The sequence below is a fragment of the Spinacia oleracea genome, chromosome 5 (genome assembly GCF_020520425.1).
Source record: "Spinacia oleracea cultivar Varoflay chromosome 5, BTI_SOV_V1, whole genome shotgun sequence".
NCBI classification, from domain to species: domain Eukaryota; kingdom Viridiplantae; phylum Streptophyta; class Magnoliopsida; order Caryophyllales; family Amaranthaceae; genus Spinacia; species Spinacia oleracea.
The window spans coordinates 6,116,316-6,138,506 of NC_079491.1; the positions used below are offsets into that span (position 1 = coordinate 6,116,316).

The 22,191-nt window shown below is 34.4% G+C and overlaps 3 protein-coding genes across 7 annotated transcripts in view; all 3 read left to right on the top strand.

The window, feature by feature from the left end:
- The window catches only part of LOC110776319 (putative pentatricopeptide repeat-containing protein At1g64310), a 38,206-nt gene extending 22,752 nt beyond the window's left edge, over window positions 1-15,454 (top strand). For 2 of the 5 annotated variants that reach the window (XM_056830131.1, XM_056830128.1), the window contains exons 6-10: window positions 449-612; window positions 710-784; window positions 4,054-4,215; window positions 4,832-4,948; window positions 15,000-15,454. The gene's annotated coding sequence lies outside the window, so the exon portion shown is untranslated. Of the gene's footprint in view, window positions 1-448; window positions 613-703; window positions 785-4,053; window positions 4,216-4,831; window positions 4,949-5,405; window positions 5,655-6,586; window positions 10,080-14,999 lie in introns of those variants that run through there. The other 3 variants (XM_056830130.1, XM_056830129.1, XM_021980871.2) reach the window with 3 other exon arrangements.
- Window positions 1,633-2,919, top strand: LOC110776321 (probable aspartic proteinase GIP2). Its single transcript, XM_021980872.2, has one exon. It carries the CDS (start codon window positions 1,633-1,635, stop codon window positions 2,917-2,919), a length of 1,287 nt encoding a protein of 428 aa, XP_021836564.2.
- Window positions 10,225-11,862, top strand: LOC110776323 (probable aspartic proteinase GIP2). The gene has a single exon (XM_021980875.2). The coding sequence runs from the start codon at window positions 10,341-10,343 to the stop codon at window positions 11,628-11,630; it is 1,290 nt and encodes a 429-aa protein (XP_021836567.2). The 5' UTR covers window positions 10,225-10,340; the 3' UTR covers window positions 11,631-11,862.
- Window positions 15,455-22,191: the final 6,737 nt, after the last annotated feature.

The window sequence follows — 22,191 nt, forward strand, 5'->3', positions numbered from 1 at the left end:
ATGTTTACTCTTTTGGTGAACATAGTAATTGTCCACTGCGGCATTTAGAACCTTAAATATGCATACTTTTGTACTCGTGATTTCTACAAAAGGAAAAGCTAACTTGCCCATCAGTCCTTCGTAGGTTGCACTAACTGAAGAAAGAAAAAGTCCCCTTGCTTGCACTGCCTTGTTTAGTTATTACTTCTTCCACCCTTTTTTCTAGACGCAACACTTCCATTTTCACGTTTGTTAATGCATAACTTTAATCCTAAATACTTTTAATTATAGAATAATTCTTATTTTGAAAACTACATTGAGAGGAATCTAATAAAATTATACAGTATATGACTGCATTTTTCCGAAAGTAAAAATCACCAAAATAAAAATAGAGAAAGTAGATACATAGTGTAAAAAATTGATTAATGTTGTCATTTGTCCATTTTATCTCACCAATTATCATTTTCAGGTCACAAGTATGTGCCCATTCTAGCTCAAGAGGCATGGCGACATGAAAGGGATTGCTGGAACTGGGAAAGGCGTACACTTTTTGCAGTACTTGATTTGTGCAACTGCAGCCAAGTTCTGAGCACTTTGTGATAGCCCTAGCTAATAATATCTAGTCCTCTCCAGGTTAGATAGATAGACATATAGAGCGGTCAAACTTTGCATGCACTTGACAAAAGCATACATTATCCGGATTACTGACTTCAATATTTGAAAGTTTCAGGAATTGTTGAAGATACAGTTGTGGAGTTTGCTACTTCCTGATATGTTCTTCATCCCTGGTCTCCATTGAATTATGGTATGTTTTTTTTTCGGAGAGCTAAGCTTTTACAGTAGTAGTTTAGTCTCTTCATCATAGCAGCTGTGTCTGATTCTAGTCATCCATTTTCTTTCTATATTCTTTATCTTTATGATAAAAAATAATAATAATGCGGAGTAATAATAATAATAATCAAAATGAGATGTCTGGTGCGCTAGCTTCAATTACAAGTTATTGTTATATTTTCTTTGAATTTTCAGACACCACCTGATAATATGGCAGTAAACGTGGGCAAATGCAGAAGGAATTCAAATTTTAGTATTTTAGAGTAGAAAATTGATTTTAATATTTGTTTTCAAACTTTTGTATTTTAGAGTAGAACTAACTCATAGTACAATCAGACAATGAAAATAAAAAGAAAGACCATAATACATCTATGTTATATTAGTCAACTGGTAACTTGTATTAAACAATTGCTCAAATTATTGTCGCGCCAAGAAAGCGTTAGCACAAGATCACGTGCCAACACTAAATCTCATTACTAGTATTAAGTATTAACAGTTAAATAAACACTATAATCCTATATTACTTTAATAAAACATCAATACTTGTGTACATTTTATGGTCTTTTTTAATTGTTGGGTGCAATTGAATTACCTATTGTGCATCTGTGCTGTTAGAAGTATACTAGTCTCCCTTTCGTCTTGACTGTTACCTCAAATTTAAGTTAGAGATTTAGAGTAATAGATAATGTACCCCTTATTTGGCAAGACTGTACGAGTACTTTGTAAATGACATTTTGTTTTAGCTTCTTTGGTATGTACTATAAGTATACACACTCAATAGATCTGTTAAACCCATCTCAAATACCATTTTCCTCCAATCAAATGGCTTCAGCACCCTTTTTGCTCAGTTTTCTTCTTATTTGCTCTGCTTTCTCACTTCATTTCTCCAATGCCAACTTTGTGCTTCCTGTTGTCAAGGACACCATTAAGTCCCAATATTATACTAGCCTCCTCGTAGGAAACCATCCTTCAACTCGTGTGTATTTAGTCATTGATCTTGGTAATCAATGGTCATGGTTCGCTTGTGACCTCTATGGCTACAATACTACCTCCCACGAATTACCCTGCGACTCACCCAAGTGCGAGCTCTATGCACCAGGGACTTTCTGTAGTGCTGGCTCTTGTGGTGTTGATGCCTACACCCCGTGGAGTAGGGGCCTCTACTCCAATGGCCTCTTAGAGGACACAACGAGGGTATACAAACAAACCAAACAAAACTCACTAGCTCAAGTACTCTCTAAAGCTGACTTACCTAATTTCCCTTTTACTTGTGCAAATAAAGGCCCCTTGAAGGGCTTATCACCTCATACCAAAGGGGTGGTTACCCTTGCTAGGGTACTTGTTTCATTGCATTCCCAAATCTCTTCAACTTTCAAAGTTCCTCGTAAGTTTGCTCTTTGTCTTCCCAGCTCCACTTCTTCGGGTTATAATGGGGCAATCTACTTTGGCGGAAGCCCTGATTATTTGTCCAAATCACTCATTACCACCCCACTTGTAATCAATCCTAACAGTACTTCACCAATTTACTCACCAGGAGACGCTTCAGTAGAATACTTTATTAAGGTAAGATCTATCAAAGTCGATGGAACCCCAATTCGCTTCAGTCCCTCATTGTTGTCATTTGACATCAAGGAAGGAGTTGGGGGGACAAAGATTAGCACAATGGACCCTTACACTGTACTACATAGTGAAATATACAAGACTCTTGTTAACGTTTTTGTAACAAAAGCAACCGCCATGAAGATGACTAGGGTCGCTTCAGTGGCTCCTTTCGGAGTGTGTTTTAGCTCTAAAAGTGTGGTTAATAATGCTAAAACTGGTCCAACAGTGCCAATTATTGACATTATAATGGATGGTAAGAGTCCCTTGTTGCACAATAAGAATGCAAGGTGGAGGATTTATGGGGCGAACTCAATGGTGAAGGTTTCAGACAGTGTAATGTGTTTAGGATTTGTGGATGGTGGTTTAGAACCAGTCACTTCAATAGTGATAGGAGGGAAGCAAATGGAGGATAATTTGGTGGAAATTGACCTTGAAACTTCTAAGCTTGGAGTTACCTCGTCTCTTCTTCGCATGGGTACAAACTGCTCCAAATTCAAAGGAATTTAAATCAACTTAGGCTCTTTTTTAGTTCACCTTTCTCCCGCTTTGATTTGATATGGTCTGCTCTTAAGCTTAACTTATACGAGTAATGGTTTTCTCGTTTCAAGAGTTATTTAAAAATTCACTTATTCTATTTAAGTTGTTTGTTTGTGGGACAACTTTTCTTTTTCTTTGTTCTGCAAGACAATAGTGTTAGATTAATTTGTTCTTCGTAGGTCGCAGTAACTGAAGAAATAAAAAAGTCCAGTTGCTTGCATTGGCTTGTTTAGTTGGTACTTCTTCCACTCTTTTTCCTAGACGCAAACACTTACATTTTCATGTTTGTTAATGCATACTTTAATCATAAATACTTTTAATTATATATAGCTTCTTATTTTAAAAACTATATTGAAAGGAATCTAATAAAATTATACAGTATATTACTATATTTTTCCGAAAGTAAAAATGACGAAAATTAAAACAGAGAAAGCAGAGTAGATACTTGGTGCAAAAATCATAGTGTTATATTTAAACCGGTGTGGGAGGAAAAGATGCAAGAGCTATTGCAAACAATTGGCTATTTTCTGTTCGAGTCCTGGTTAATGCTTATAGTCTTTTGGAAATTCAGCTTTACTGCAGGAGAGGAGATAGTCATGGTTGTATCACTTGGAAATAGTGTATCTTTGTTTTTCTATATTAGACATGTTAACAGTTAATACTGATTTCAATCATGATATCCTGAAGATCTAAGATCCTCTGTGTAATGTGATCATTAAATGGTTCCCCCCTAACCCTAATCAAAGAGCACCAAATCCAGACCATGCACAAAAGTAGCAGTCTTGCGAAATGCTGTGAAATAGCAGCTGAATCCTTATAGCTTTTCAACATATGACATACAAGTTTGTATAATTTGTGAGAAACTTCACCATCTGATTCCTTATTTCTGGAAAAAATGATTTCAGATTTTGTACATTTTGACGAGAATGAAGTGCCACTGCAAGTTTTCTGAAATATCTAATGGCACTGATGCTGCTTGATGCTCATTTCTCTTCTTACAGAGGCATATTCTCATGAAATGTGAAAAAAAAGTCGATTAGGCTTTTCATTTGTCTATTAATCTTCAACTGTCTCCCATTTAATCTCATGAATTATCATTTTCAGTTCACGAATATGTGACCATTCTAGCTCAAGAGGCATGGGTTTGCTGGAACTGGGAAAGGCGTGTACTTGATTTCTGCATCTATGTTATGAGCACATTTGTGTTAGCCCTAGCTAATAATATCCAAGCCTCAACAAGGTTATGAAGGAAGTTTTGAAATCCAGGTAAGGATTCAGTTCTCTAGTGCTCAAACCTACAGATAAAATCAATTGAAATTCAGCATTCCAATGTACTTTTCTTAAACTGGCAACATTTAAGCAGTCCATATTTACTTTGTCCTCTGACCTACCTAATACATGATGTCACATGATTTCCCGAGCGATTATCAGATTTGATGACCATATTAACAAAACTTGGGCATTAGATAGATAGATACTCCCTCCGTCCCTTAATACTCGCACCGCTTTCCTTTTCGGGCCGTCCCTTAATACTTGCACCGCTTCTATAAATGGAAATCTTTATCAATATTATATTATTTCTCACACTTACCTACTACCCCACCTATACCCTACTCCCTACAAAAAATCATGTAAAAACCCACATCCCCCACTCACCACTTCCCACCCTTACACATTTCCCACTAACTATATTAAAAAAATACTCCACTATCAACTACCATCCATTAAATTAATAAGTCAATTCAAATGTCTTAAACTCCGCACCGGTCAAATCGGTGCGAGTATTAAGGGACGGAGGGAGTAGATAGATAGATAGATAGACAGACTTTGCAAAAGCATACATTATCCGGGTTACTGACTTCAATGTTTGAAATAATTTCAGGAATTGTTATGATATGTTCTATGTACGTCAACTTCCAGAGAAGACAACATATGTTCTTCATCCCTGACCTCTGGATATGAGAGCGTTTCTTCATAGTTGCTGCTCCATTGAGTTATGGTATGTTTCTTTTTTTGGACAGTTAAAGCATTACAGTTATAGTTTAGTCTCTCATCATAGCAGCTACTCCCTCCGTATTTTTTTAGGCGTGACATTGACATATACTACTTCCGGCCATCTTATTTTAGGGTTACACTTCCGTTTTTAGTAACTTTTCTACCTTACCTCTATGGACCACCACTATATTAAACAATTGTTTTCATTAGAGTCATTCCCTTTCTTTGATTAAAATATTTACTACACTCTCACCTGATTTATTATTTTTTGTTAGATTTAACTCTTTTTCATTAATACGCGTGTTGGTCAAAATATGACTCAAGTAATAAAATACAGAGGAATATGCCTCAATGAGTCAATGCTTGATCTATATTTCTAGTCGTCCATCGTCTATCCATATTCTTTTATCTTTTTTGATAAAAGCAAAAAAATGATTAATGATATTAATAAAATAATCAAGGTGAGACGTATGATGCCCCAGCTACGAAGACAAGTTATTGGCCCTGTTTGGCAATTAGCGGTTAGCTGTAGCGGATTGTATTTGCGGTTTTGACTAGCTGTTTCTATTAGCTGGTTTGACTAGCTTGTTGTATTAGCTGGTTGTTTAAAAGTGTTTGGTAAATAGCTGATATGTTATACTTGTTTGATTGACAAAATGACCAATAAGGACATTGATATATTTAATTTTGTGAATTAGCAATTATTACAATATGGATATTTTGTGGGGAATAAAATGTACTACTCACTAACATTAACATAATAATACAACTTTAACCAAAAGAAATAAATATTGAAATAATAACATGGTTATTTAAAAAAAATCTAATTCACGTATATTTAATAATTAAATATCTGAATAATTCTTTATTAAAACATTAAAGAATACAGAAAATAAAAAGATAAACAATTAAACATTTATTTTTTAATTAAAAAAGGATAACATTCAAGTAAAATAAAAGATATTTACTTACCCACCCACTCCATCCCACCGTCATTCCTCCTTATTCACCTCCTTGTTTTTGACTTTTTTCAACCCTTCAACCCTTCATCCCTTCATTTTCTCTCCTCAAAAAACAAAAACAATAAAAAAACCAGCCAAAATCCCATCAATTTCTAGTTAGATTTTCATCATCCTCAATAGTTTCTTGATCATTATTCTAAATGCATGCCATTATAAAGTTTCTAAAATTGAAACCAAAACCCCAAATCTTCCATCTTCAAGATTTCTTAGATCCTTTATTTGTATTTTATTTATTGTGAGAGAGATAAATTATGCTTTCTCACAATATCTAAAACTCAAATTATATGGATTTAATATGCGAAGATCAGATGAATAATTTCTTTGATATTCTAGGTATGTTGCTTTTTTTTATTAAAAAAGAAGTTCTTGTATTTTAGTTTAATACAAATTATATGATTCAATTAGATCTTGTCAAAGTTTAACATGAATTTATTATTCTATTAGTTCAAAAAAAAATCCAATTGTATTTAATAAATTAAATGAAAAAAAAATCCCAGATTTTATTGTCCTTCATTTAATTTTTTCTGGAAAAAACAGTTAATTAAATTTTTTAAAACACACAATGAAATTGTTTGTTGCTTGATTCCTTCTGTGTGTTTACTTTGTGCTAATTACTACAGGTGTACTAAAGGTGTGTGAAAGAGAAGTAAAAATGTTGTTAAAAAGGGGCAAAATTGTCTTTTCGCGAAATTTAAGGAACCAGCTAATTCAAAACGCTGCTCCAAGCATCAGATTGATATTTAGTGGATTGAAACGAATCAGTTGTTCAATCTGCTAACTACCAAACACAAACATTAGAGGGTTTGACTTGTCAAACCTCTAATATTGGTCAAACAGCTATTTTTTAGCCAATCTGCTAACTTCCAAACACCCCCATTGTCGTATTTAATTTTCCAGACACCACTTGATAATATGGCAGTAAACGTGAAAAAAAAATAGAAGGAATTCATTTAAAAAAAAAAAAAAAAAATTGAGAGTAGATATTTTATTTTTAATATTTGTTTTTAGGTACACACCTGCATATCATTACTCCGTACGTACCACTCCCTCCGTTCATAATATCATATAGTTTCATCTGTTCTACAATTATGTTGACTTTTATACTAATCACATTGTGTTTTTGACCATTTTTTATGATATATGTAAAAAAAAAAATACGTAATCACGTTGGTTCTCGTTAGTTTTGAATCGATATACATATACTTTTTAAAACCTTAATTTTTTAAATTAATTTTTAAGATACCAATTGAGGTTGACATGAGTGGTTAAGGGCTTTTTGCTCCTTAACCAAGGTCTCGGGTTCGAGCCTTGGGAATGGAAAAAATCTCAACTGGGAGGGATGCTGCTCGTCGAGGTACCCATGCAAACTCCCGCGGGAGATTAGTCCACCCGCCGAAGGCGGTGGGAACTCCTCGTACTAGAACCAAAAAAATAATTTCAAAGATTAAGAGTCAGAGTTGGGTGTTGAGAAATGTAAAGTAACATGGTGTAATATTTAAGGAAAGAAAAATATACATAAAATAAGAGTTCATAATCATATAAGATAATTAAACCATATAAAATGTTGCACGAAACACATCTGGAGTTTTTTAATTGACTTGCTTATTTCTTCTACGCACTTACGTCTCTAATATTACTGGTAACTTTATTAAAAAAAGTTACACTTTGGTATTCCCTCCGTTTCGAAATAATAGGGACATTTTACCTTTTCACGCTTGTCAATGTAAATATTTAGACATTAATATCTCTAATTTTATATTCGTAAATGTTATAATATGTTGATATTCTAAAAGTACATATGGAAACGAATCAAATAAGATCCCACACGACTATATTTTTCCATACGCATAAATCACAAATGATATTTAAATTGAAATTTGTGAATAGTATCAAAAGTTCAAGCGTTCCTATTATTTCGAAATGGATGTAGTATTTCCGAGTGCAGATCTTTTATGATAAAAGCAAAACAATGAATAAAATAATCAAGATGAGACGTATGATGCTCTTGTTACAAAGACAAATTATTGTTACTGAATTTCCAGACACCACTTGTCCACTTGATAATATGGCAGTAAACGACTAAACGTGACCAAATACAGAAGGAATTCAAATTTTTGTATTTTAATATTTGTTTTTAGGTACACACTTGTTCTATGATTACGTACTACTCCCTACGTATTACTTTTCCGTTTCATAAAAATTGCAACACTCTTAGTTTTACCACAATTCATATACTCTCTCCGTATTTATTTAAGGGATACACTTGTCTTTTCTGGTCGTATTTATTTAAGAGATACACTTGCCATTTTTAGAACTTATCAACCCCACCATCTAATTAAATAATCTATCTACACCCCACCCCCACCCCCCACTCCCTTAAAATAACATGGTCCCCACTTGTTTTACTTATTAAATATCTACCCAACCCCACTTATTTTATTACTTTATTTCATTCAACTTTTCTTCTTAATACCCGTGTCCGGCCAAGTGTATCTCTTAAATAAATCGGCAACTTTTGTGTAAGACCGCCTTACCGGAAAGACCACTTTGGTTGCTTAACTAATTGGTTCCATTTCTTAACTAATTGGTTACTTTGCTTAATTAATTGATTCAATTGCTTAATTAATTAATTTCTTTGCTTAACTAATTGGTTTCAGTGCTTAACTAATTAGTTCAAGTGCTTAACTAATTGGTTCCATTACTTAACTTATATGATAACAAGGTGGTCTTTTATGTAAGACCGTCTTATAGAAAAATTTGTATAAATAAATACGGAGGGAGTATAATTTTGATCATAAAATTTTATTAAGTTATTAAAAACAAATGTTGTCAAGTAAAATGTTGATCAATTGATTTAATTATATACTTTCATAATATTAAATTTTAAGATTTTTTTGAAAAAATTAGAGATAATTATTGTCAAAGTTATATATTGACGAATGTACTAGTCAAAGTGTTTTAATTTTTTTTGGAAACATATAAGTATTACGATTTCTACCAACCATTCCCACACCCTTTTTTTTTTATTATTTTTTTTTTATTATTTTTCTTTAGCATTATACAACAATTTTGTTTCCCCTCTACAAATAAAACCCAACATTCTTCACTTTTTTTTAGTATTTTTTTTTTATTAAACAACAATTTTATTTCTTCCCTTTCCATTACAAGTACAATTCAATGGTGGATTTTTCTTACGCACATTTACTTTTTCTTAATATCTGTGAATTTCTCAAAATATGAACGATATTATGAAATGAAACGGAGGGAATTTACTAACATACTTCCTTTGTTCTTATTTACATGACACAATTGTATTTATGACATTATTCACACAAGCTCATTTGAATTCATTTTGTGATTTATATTTAAGAAAAAATATAGTCATGTTGGGTCTTATTAGATTCGTCTCAATAAATAATTTTTAAATATCAATTTTTTATAATTTTTTCTTATCCATAATTGAGATATTAACGTTTGAAATCATGCATTGGCAAACGTGCCTAAATAATTGTGTCATTTAAAAAAGAACAGAGGAAGTAGTAAACTACTCTAGTAAACGGTTTTGGATCCTCTAGAGTTCTAAAATAACTCTACAAGGTAGAGTTTGAGTATATCGACCATTGAATGAAAGATCAATGGTTCATATATTATCTTTCCAAAATTCCCCCTAATTTTTCTCATCAATATGAGCCATTGATTTTAAAATGTATGGTTTAGATACAACTCCATCTTATAGTATGGTTTAAAATGTATGGTTTAGATAGAACTCCTAGTAAACCGTACAATAAAAATGAAAAAAATGAAAAATAAACCATAACACAAGTGGACATCCGAGTCAAGTGTAGAAGCTGCTCTATTAATTGTTGCAAGTTGCGTCAACTCGTCAAAGGGAAGGGAATAGCATATTACTCCGTACTAGGCTGGTTAAAAACCGACTTGTCCAGAAATTGATCCGAGACTGACATGAAAGTACTGGGTCTTGAACAAGATTTTGTAACCCACATCCGATTTCATCTGAGCTCGAACAACCCAAAAATTATGAGTCAAAATCGACCAAGCCCCGTTTTTTGCCCAACCGATTGTAAATCATTATCTTACAGTAATAAAATGATATTATTAGGAATTTTAAGCATAATAAATTTTCATACGCGTTTTAAATCTCTCAACCCGTTGGATCGACCCAAACCCGAAATTTTAGGATCTTGAACAAACATTTATAAACCCGAATCAGAAAGTGACTGACCCGAAATAATCCGAACCCGAATGTTTTTCTTTTTGTAACCCGACCTGTTGAACAGGTCTACATACTATTATAAAAATACACCTCCAATAGATCTGGAAAACCCATCTCAAATTCCAACTTCCTCCCAACAAATGGCTTCCTCCAATAGAACCTTTTCCCTTACCTTCCTTGTAATGTTGTCTGCTCTCTCATTTCATTTCTCCAATGCCCACTTCGTGCTTCCTGTTGTCAAGGACAACACTAATTCCAAATACTCGTATTACACTAGCCTCCTCGTAGGAAACCATCATCCAAGTCGTGTAAATTTAGTCATTGATCTTTCTAACAAGTGGTCATGGTTCACTTGTGACTTCTTTGGCTACAATACCACCTCCCATGGAGTACCCTGCCACACCCCCAAGTGCGACCGCTACGCACCATTGGCACCCTGTAGTGACGGCATTTGCGTTGTTGATGCCTACACCCCTAGTAGTAACTTCATATACTCCAATAACCTTTTAGAGGACACAACGAAGGTATACAAACAAATCCAACAAAACTCACTAACTCAACTCTCTAATGTTAACTTACCTAATTTCCCATTTACTTGTGGAGATAATGTCCCTTTAAAGGGCTTATCACCTCATACTAAAGGGGTTGTTACCCTTGCTAGGGTACATGTTTCATTACATTCTCAAATCTCTTCAACTTTCAAAGTTGCTCGTAAGTTTGCTCTTTGTCTTCCTAGCTCCAGCCCCACTTCTTCTGGCTATAATGGGGCAATCTACTTTGGGGGTAGCCCTAATTATTTGTCTAAATCACTAATTACCACCCCACTTGTAATTAACCCTAACAGTACTTCACCAATTTACTCACCAGGGGATTCTTCAGTAGAGTACTTCATTAAGGTAAAATCTATCGAAATCGATGAAACCCCGATTCGGTTCAGATCCTCGTTGTTGTCGTTCGACATAAAAGAAGCTGTTGGGGGGACAAAGATTAGCACAATGGACCCTTACACTGTACTACATAGTGAAATATACAAGACTCTTATCAATGTTTTTATAACAAAAGCAACTGTTATGAAGATGATTAGGGTTGCTTCAGTGGCTCCTTTCGGGGCGTGTTTTAGCTCGAAAAGTGTGGTTAATGATGCTAAAACTGGTCCGAAAGTGCCAATTATTGACATTATAATGGATGGTAAGAGTCCCTTGTTTGCAAGGTGGAGGATTTATGGGGCGAATTCGATGGTGAAGGTTTCGGATACTGTAATGTGTTTAGGGTTTGTGGATGGAGGTTTAAAACCAACTACTTCAATAGTGATAGGTGGGAAGCAAATGGAGGATAATTTGGTGGAAATTGATCTTGAGACTTCTAAGCTTGGAGTTACTTCGTCTCTTCTTCATTTGGGTACAAGCTGCTCCAAATTCAAAGGAATTTAAATCAACTTAATTAAGCGTCGTTTAGTTCACCTTTCTTCTGATCTGATTTGATATGATCTGCTCTTACGTTTAACTTCGGAAAATTTACTTATGTTATGTTAGTTGTTTGTTGTTTATGTGTAAGACAGTAGTGTTAGATTAGTGTGAACTTTGTTCTTTGTAGGTCGCACTAACTGAAGGAAAAAAAGGGTCCAGTTGCCACTTGCTTGCACTGTGGCTTGTTTAGTTGTTACTTCTTCCACCCTTTTCTCTAGACTCAAACGCTTTCCTTTTTAATGCATAAATTTAATCATAAATCTTTTTGGTTTAAAAACTACATTGAGAGAAATCTAATAAAGTTATACAGTATATGACTATCTTTTTCTGTAAGTAAAAATCATCAAAATTAAAATAGGGAAATAAGTAGAGTATATACATAGTGTAAAAATCAAAGTGTTTTATTTAAGGCTGCCTTTATTTAAACCAGAGTGTGAGGGAAAGATGCAAGAGCCATTGGGAACAATTGACTACTGGTTAATGTTATGGTCTTGTAAAAATTCAACTTTACTCCAGGAGAGGAGCTAGTCATGGCAAATAGCTATTGTAGTATTATATCACTTGGAAAGTTCTGCTGCTGTTGTCTTGTTGGCCCCTGTTTTGATTTTGAATCTTGCAAAAATAACCACATAAAAGATCTTTCCTAACAAAATGTCCTTAGTATAATAGAGATTAGCATTTATTCTACTAATTAAGGTAGTTAGGAGTGCAAATGAGCTGATACGATCGTGAACTACTCGCGAACAAGCTTAGTCAAAGCTTGTTTAATAAGATAATAAACAAGCTTGAACAAAAATATTAAGCTCGTTAAGTAAACGGGCCAAGTTTAAACAAACCAAATTCTTAGCGATCCAATTAGCTCGAACAAGAATTTTTCAGAGTTAGGTCAAACACTAATAATCCTTATCAAGCTCAGCTTGAACAAACAGAAACTCAACTCTACTCGACTCGTTTACAGCCTTAAATTGGCAGTCGAGTTGCCGCCCTTAAAGTAGCGGAATAATAATTTAGGGGTTGAGATGTTTTTAAGAGCATCAGCAACCATGACATGGTCTTGCTGTCAAGTGCTATTTGCCCTCCCAAAAGTTTCACAATGTTAACTTTGTTTCCTATCAAGTTAATCTCACACTTGATAGGAGTCATATATCTGACCCCTTGGCAACCCAATTCCTTCATTATAAAAATGAATTACAAGCTTTTGTTGTAGATAAACTAACGGCACTAGTTTAATTTTCTTACTGTTTTTTTTTGTTTAATCAATTGTTACATTCATATTTAGTATGTGAATAAAATATTTAGGGTGATGATAAAGGTCGCAAGTTGCGACAACATTTAGTTGTCGTAATCTTACGTGTCGGAGTTTAATTGGTACATATAGGCGCCACATAGGATATTAGTCATCATAATATTTTTACTATCAATGCAAAAATTTTACTATAAAAATATGTAAATAAGGTAATCGATATAAAGAAAGAAACAAATTAGAATATTAAGATTTTCCCATCTTTATTTTAAACATGTATAATAGGATATATAAGTTAAATATTTTAGATTCCAATTTATATCATGACACATAAGAATGATATGTCATCATTGTGACACGGCTTAAAGGTCGCATGTTGCGACCTTTATCATTTTCGATTTATTTATTACAATTACTGGTTATATATTTATTAATAAAAATAATTCTTTTTATATTTTCTTAACGTAATTCAATAAAGAAATTATAGTTATTAAAATTATTAATTGTGTAGGAGAGGTAATATAAGGTGAGATATATATGAAAAGTTGGTAATAGAGATTTGTGACCTTAGGTCAAGATTGTAGAAAAAAAGATGTCAAAGTAAGAGGTAAGACCATAGTTATCAAACACCTTGGTTTGGTGTTTAGGAGAGATAAGTGAATAAAAAATATTAAAAGAGGTAGAGAGATGAGTGAGAAAGTTAGAGAGAGATTGAAACCAAAAAAAAATTGGTGTTCATGAACACCAAATGGAAAACCAAAATATTGCTTGGAAAGATGGACATGTGTCATATGGGGACCAAAATCATTGGTTTTCTATTTTTTTTTCAAATTGCAATGTGATTTATGACATAGGTTTGTTGTGTCAAAAATACATACCTATTGCAATTTTACAATGCCCATAAAGTAAATATTACAACTCAAAAAAAAAAAGTGAAGTTTTACTTAGTTTAATCTTTAAGTATTTTTTAATTAAATATTTATTAGCCGATTATAAAATTTAATTAATAAACAATTAATATGTCACTAACTTAATTAATAACGACGATTAATTATGTCACTAATAATTTGTTTATATACTTATTCATTACAATATCATGAGATATAAATGTAGGTGGGGTATGGATGATGTAGGAGAGAGATGATATTTTTGGTGTTTGATAAATGTTGGTAATAAATGTTGTTGGTGTTGACTGTTGAGTTTGGTGTTGGGGAGAGAGAAATAAGAAAATAATACTCCCTCCGTCCCATAATATAGTGCCCGTTTGACCAAAATCACGGTTATTAAGGTAAAGGATAACATTGATAATAAAAACAATAATGATTTGTACTTTCAAGATAAAGTACATGTTAGTTGGCAAAAATGGAGAGATAAATTATAGATTAAAGGTGTGTACATAATAAATAGGCCTAAAAAGGACAAAAATCAAGCACATGGGTTGAATAAAAGTCAAAAAGTACAATTTTCAAAGTAAAAATTAATGGTTTAAAATAGAAATAGGCACATCATTTAGGGACATCATTTTAGGAAAACAGACACTATATTATGGGACGGAGGGAGTATATTTTATTAGGTTGAAGACCAAAACCAAAGTGTTTGATAACTATGCTCTAAGTCAAGTTAGTGAAAAATGAGGTGGGAGAAGGAGAAGGATGAGAGAGAAATTGTTTTACAATTGACCGAGAGTCAAGGGTACATATGGTCTAAGGCATTTTGCAAAATAAATTGAGTACGGAGTAATAAGTTTTGTTTTTCGTGATCCGACAAAACAAATAAGGCCCAGTACATCGCCGCGTTCTTTTTTGACTTGTTGGAGCATCGTAATGTTGGGGTCCATTATAAATACGACTATTCTACTATCAAGTACACTACTGAATATCATTGACTCTCCAACTCAGGCTTGCAAAAATGCAGAAATTACAACCAAATTTGGCAGCAAAAGCTTTACTAATAATCTTATTCCTATTAGCTAGTCTTGCACCAGATTTTACATTAGCTACACCTACTAACGGTAAATTCCTTTCCCCCTATTGGTATTATTACACTAATTATTTAATTATCTGATGATGTTTGTTTCTATCTTGAATTAGTTGGTTTGCAAGATGCATCATCAGGGTTCTCTTCCACCAATTACAAGGTAAGTAATGGTATCAACAACATAGAAGTAGAGAAGAGAGAAAGAAGGAGAAGAATAAGAGCAGCTCCGCCACCGCCGAAGGCGGGTAAGGAGGTTAGTCCAGTCGCGCCACCACCAATACTACGACCACCACCACCACCACCACCATCAACAGGATGTACACCGGGAGTTCCACCTCCCCCTCCTATTTCCTACCCCCCTCGTCATCTCTGATCTAATAGAGATAAAGTTAATTGGTGTAATTAGTTGCTTTAATTTGGCACAATTACATGTAACATGTTTAACAGTTTAATGTTGAGTTATTGAAAGAGGAAGCTGATAAGGCTCTTGTTATCTCTTGCTATGCTCTATTTTTAAACTTGTGAAAGTAGAGAATTTGAACATAATATACATCCTCCGTTCTGCAAATATCGCACCATTTTTTTTACACTATTTACACTACGACTTTGGCTATTTTTTGTGTTTCGTACTCCGTACGTAAGAAAATTATAGTTACGTGAGGTCATTTTAGATTCGTATCGATATATATTTTATGAACATTAATTTTTTATAATTTTTACTTGTACGTGATTTGAGATATTAAAAGTCAAAATAATGTGGTTAAGGGGTAAAAGTCAACCATGATGTTATATTTCATGAACGGAGTAAGTATAAAAATTGAAAAATTAAGTCCAAAAAAAACAAGGCCTAAAATAGTTTATGCAGCTCCTACAAAAATACAAAAGAAAGTTGTGACTTGTGAGACCATGAAGATATTTTAGGCATTTTGCAAAGGCAATTGAAGTGGACAAAACAAATAAGTCCATTACGTTGCCGCGTTCTTTTGTTGACTTGGGCCATGATAATTTTGGGGGTCCATAAGTCCATTATCTATATTCTACTACACTTCTCAATGTCATTGAGTCTGTCTTACTCTTTCACTCAAACTTACTTGTAAAGATGCAGAAATTACAACCAAATTTGGCAGCAAAAGCTTTAATAGTGGTAATAATCTTCTTATTTCTACTAGCTAGCTTCGCACCAGATTATACACTAGCCAGAGCTACTAATGGTACAACCGTACAACCCTTTTATCTCTATATAAGCTTTTTCATTCTCATGATTTTTTAATTTTTTTTTTTGTAATATTTAATTTTGTTACACTAATTATTCAATTCTCTTGGTATTTCTCTCTATCCTCATGTATATATAGACAATATAGTTGCCCCGGAACAAGTGTTGCCACCCGACGATTTGAAGGTAGGTAATGGTATAATGAACATAGAAAGAAAGAGGGTCCCACTTCCCCCTCCTATTTCCTACTCACTACGTCATCTCTGAATCTCTTATTCTCTTATCTGATCGAGAGAATTCCAAGTTAATTGGTGTAATTTGTTGCTTAATTTGGCACAACTACATGTTTTATATTGAGTTATTGATCAATCTCTTGTAATCTCTTGCTACGTTTCTATATATATATTTGTAAACTTGTGAAACTAAATGTTATCATTGTGTAATACATGGGTATGAATAATTTGATAATTGCATCCAGTGTTGAGGAAATGTTGTAGAGGAAACATACTAGTACACCCTAAGATTCTAAGAGCATTGTTGTAGAGAAATGTCTTGACGGACGATGATAAAGGTCGCAAGTTGCGACAACATTTAGTTGTCGCAATCTTATTTGTCGGAGTTTAATTGGTACATATAGGCGCCACGTAAATCTCCTTACAAAAACATAACAATATCACATTAATATTACACCTAATATTACACCTAATGTTACATATTCCCTCCGTATCTTAATACTCGTCCCGCTTTGACCGACATATAGTTTTAGGCAATTTAATTTACTACCTTTTTATAGAAAATTAACTACCTTGTTATGTTAATATAGGAAATATCTATTTATATTTATTATTATTACACAAGGTTGTTAGAAGTTGTTACACAGTTAGTTAGAGTTTGTTAGCCTAGGCTTTACTAGCTTGTATATAAGGCAACTTTAGCTTGATTGTTGTGCAAGAAATCAGATAATAAAAATATCATTCTCTCTCAATTCCCTCTGATCTTCTGATATTCTTCATGGTATCAGAGCCAGATCTCTCTTCTGAGATTTAGGTTTCGTTTTTTTTTCCCTGAAATCAGCACATTAAAATTGTGTGATTTATCAGATTACTTGCTGCGAAATTTCTTGCAACTGCGAAATTTCTTGCGCAATACGACAATATCTTGATCAAAGTATTGTGATCGATCAATTAGTTGAGCGTAATGGTGATTGTGAATTCAGAAAATTCTGATTCTCAGGTGCACAATGGAGACAGTGGAGGTAATTTTGATCCATTCTTCATTGCTAATTCTGATAATCCTACTGCTTCTTTAGTTTCTGTAGCTTTTAATGGCATGAATTTCATTCGCTGGAGTAGAAATGTTAGGCGTGCATTGATAGCTAAGAACAAAGAAGGTTTTATTAATGGTGAGATACAAAAACCAGCTGTGAATAACAAAGATTACCATAAGTGGAAACGTGTGGATTTCATGGTAGTTAGCTGGATTTTGAGTTCTATGAACAATAAGCTTGCTGATGATTTTGGATATATTGACAATGCTGTGGAGTTATGGAAAGAACTGAATGAAAGGTTTGGTCAATCCAATGGACCTTTGATCTATCAATTGAAAAAGCAGATTGATAATCTCAATCAGGAGAACATGACTATAGTCACATATTACGGCAAATTAAAGAAGCTTTGGGATGAAATGCAGAATCTAAGAGCATTTCCTTCATGTATCTGTGGTGCATTAAGTCAGTGTAGCTGTATGTTCTTGAAAAAGATGGCTGAATTTGAGGAAGAAGATAAGATGATGAAGTTTCTGCTTGGTCTTAATGGAGGTTTTGAAGGAACAGTTACTAATGTGTTGTCAATGGATCCATTGCCTAGCATAAATAAGGTGTTTTCTATCACACAACAAATAGAGAAGCAGAAGGAAATGAATAACACAGCAGCTGAAGGAATTGTTATGAGTAGTAGTGCTATGGCTGCACAAACTAACAAAGGAGGACAGCAGTTTCAAAGATACACTGTTGGATCTGGCAAGAAAGATTGGAAGGAATTGAAGAAGGAGAAACTGAACAGAGTTTGCTCTCACTGCAAAGGAAAAGGACACACAGCTGATCAATGTTTCAAGCTGATTGGATATCCTGATTGGTATAATTCAATCAAGGCATCTAAAGGCATTCAATCCAATGGAGGTAGACTTGCAGCTAATGTTCATACCTCTGAAATTGGAGATAATCCATTGGATGACACAACTGGAGATACTGGTACTGTAAGCAATGAGATGCTGAATGCTATTTGTCAAGAGGTTATGAAAGCAATGAAGGGCAAACAAACTCAGAATGGTGAAACCAGTGGCACAAATTGTTCTTTTGCCAACTATGCAGGTACAATATCTCACTCTTTTAATTGTACTGTGAGTGAATTGCCTGATGAATGTTTGTGGATTGTTGACTCTGGAGCTTGTGATCATATGACATATGATGAAAGTATACTGATAAACAAGAAAACTCTGCTTAATCCTATTAAGGTTGGTCTGCCAGATGGAACTCAAATGAGTGTTGAAATCATTGGTGATACCTTTCTAGGGAACAATCTGATGTTGAAAAATGTTTTGCTGGTGAAAGGTTTTAGACACAACCTTTTATCTGTTGGTAGACTAATTGAGCACACTGGTGTTAATGTCATATTTACTGGGAGTGAATATTGTTTCCAGGACCCCTCTAATTCTGTGCTGCTTGGTGCTGGAAAAAGGAGACATGGTCTTTACTATTTTGTCACACCTGCAGAGAACAAGTCTTCAACTATTGTGAGAAGTTCTGGCATTAATTGTCATGTTTCAAGTTGTAGTACAATAGCTAATGTTGCTGAGGAAGTTGTGAATAATGTGAACATGATTAGATTACCAAATAAAACTGCTACTGGTATTTCTAAGCCTAAGAATAGTGACAGAAACAATCTTGATCTTCTACATGCTAGACTAGGTCATGCATCTCTGTCCAAACTGAAACATGTAAATGATGAATGTTGCAGAGGTATTTCAGAATATAATTGTGGTGTATGTTACAGCTCTAAGCATCATAAATCTCCTTTTCCTATCAGTGATAGTAAAGCATCTGAGTGTTTTGAATTGATACACTTGGATCTCTGGGGTCCATACAAAACCAGAAGCTTAGATGGTGCTTCTTACTTCTTAACCATTCTTGATGATCACAGTAGGGTTACTTGGACCTATCTATTGCATAACAAATTGCAAGTGGAAAGAGTTGTATCTGAATTTGTGTCTATGATTGAGACACAATTTAATAAAAAGGTCAAGAAGATTAGGACAGATAATGGTACTGAAATTGTCAAGGAATCATGTAGATCATTCATTGCTTCTAAAGGTATTTTACATGAAAGGAGTGTTCCATATTCTCCTCAACAAAATGGCAGGGTAGAGAGAAAACACAGAAGTCTTCTTGAGATTGCTAGATCTCTACGGTTTCATGCTGGCCTTCCAAAGAAGTTTTGGGGGGAATGTGTTCTTACAGCCACTTATTTGTTAAACAGAATACCCTCAAAGGTGCTGAACTGGAAAACACCATATGAGGTTATGTTTGATACTAGACCTGTCTATAATAATTTGAGAGTGTTTGGTTCACTTTGTTTTGCCTACAATGCTCAAGTTAAGAAAGACAAATTTGATTCCAGAACCAGAAGATGTTTATTTCTTGGATATCCTGCTGGTTTTAAAGCTTTTAAGTTGTATGATCTGGATACACACACTGTTTTTGTGTCAAGAGATGTTGTGTTTTTTGAACACACATTTCCTTACAAACTATCATCTCAGTCCATTTCTTCTGTCAACACCAATCCTCAAATGGTGCAATTTGGCACTGACTCTTCTTCTTTCATTCCCAATTCTTCTCATAATTTTCACTCTACAGCTCAACCTTTCACTCCTGATTTTGTACCTGATAATCCTACTTCTGAACCTTCTCTAGATAGTTCCTCTTCTAAAACACATCACAACTCTTCTTCTCCACCATCTTTAAACCATATTGCCTCTTCTCCTGCTTCTCATTCTTCTGATTCTAGTACTTCAGACAGTCACACTAATGACACTCAACCTATGACTGAACCTACACCAATTCTGGCTACAGAATCTCTTCCTCACACTGATACTGTCATTAGACATATTCCTAGACAAATTAAACCTTCCACTACTCTCAAAGGTTTTGTTGGAGGATATGTTCCTCACAGACATACAGAAACTCCATCTAGCAGTGATTCTCTTTCATTTTCAGTCAATTCCTGTTCTCCTAATTTTGAGAATGATGAAGCTTGGTTGATTGCAATGGCTCTTGATAGTTATGATACATGGGAATCTTTGGCTCTCTCTGTTGGTCTTGCTTCCAATGATCCTAAACACTACAATCAAGCCAAAGATGATGACAATTGGATTCTGGCTATGAATAAAGAGATTGAAGCACTTGAGAGCAATGAAACTTGGGAACTTACTCCTCTTCCTGAGAATAAAAAGGCTATTGGATCAAAGTGGGTTTACAGGACTAAACTGAATCCAGATTATACTATTGACAAATATAAAGCCAGATTAGTTGCTATTGGATATCAACAGGTTGAAGGCAAGGATTTTACTCAAACCTTCTCCCCAGTTGCCAAATTAGCAACAGTCAGGGTTGTAATTGCTTTAGCTGCAGTCAGAGGTTGGGATCTGTTTCAATTGGATGTTAATAATGCATTTTTGCATGGCTTTATTGATGAAGAGGTTTACATGAAGCCACCACCTGGTTATCTTAAAGCTCAACCTGGTGAGGTTTGCAAGCTGAAAAGATCTCTCTATGGTCTCAGACAGGCATCTAGACAGTGGAACAAGGAGTTAAGAAAGTTTCTGAAATCTTTACACTTTGAGCAATCTAAGCAAGACTACTCCTTGTTTACCAGATCACTTCATGGAGAATTTTTGGTACTTTTGGTGTATGTGGATGATATTCTGATAACTGGTACTTCTGTTTCACAAATCAATGAGGTCAAACTTTTGCTTGATCAAGCATTCACAATTAAGGATCTTGGTCTTTTATCATATTTTCTTGGCATTGAAGTTCACAGAAACTCTAATGGAATTTTTCTTTCTCAAAGAAAATACATCAAGGATATTCTTCTTGATGCTGGCATGGATAATTGTACTGCTGCTCCTGCACCTCTTTCTTGTGGTTTAAAGCTGACCACTGATGAAGGTGATTTACTCACTGAGCCTGATGTATACAGAAGATTAGTGGGAAGATTACTGTATCTTAGTATCACCAGACCAGATTTATCTTATTCAGTGCAACACCTCAGTCAGTTTGTGAGCTCTCCAAGGGTTCCTCACTTAAGGGCTGCTCTTCATGTTCTCAAATACTTGAAAGGGACTATTGATGAAGGCTTATGGTATTCTGCTGATTCCACAACTCATCTGTCTGCATATAGTGATGCAGACTGGAGTTCATGTCAGTACAGCAGCAGATCCCTTAGTGCTTATGCTGTTTTTCTTGGTACAAATTTGATTTCTTGGAAAACCAAAAAGCAACGAACTGTGAGCAAATCTTCAGCTGAGGCTGAATACAGAAGTATGTCAGCTACAGCTAGTGAACTAGTTTGGATTCAGGGGCTTCTTGAAGACCTACAAGTCACTGTCCCATTGCCTGTGCCTCTATATTGTGATAATACTTCTGCTGAGCATTTGGCCAAGAACCCCATGTTTCATGATAAAACTAAACACCTAAAAAGGGACATGCACTATGTTCGTGAACAGGTTGAGGATGGATTCATCCAAACAGCTCATGTTTCAAGTTCAAATCAGTTAGCAGACTTGCTCACCAAACCCCTTTCTTCCTCCCAACATCGATTTTTATCTTCCAAGCTTGGCCTTGCTTCCAAAGTCCAGCTTGAAGGGGGGATATAGGAAATATCTATTTATATTTATTATTATTACACAAGGTTGTTAGAAGTTGTTACACAGTTAGTTAGAGTTTGTTAGCCTAGGCTTTACTAGCTTGTATATAAGGCAACTTTAGCTTGATTGTTGTGCAAGAAATCAGATAATAAAAATATCATTCTCTCTCAATT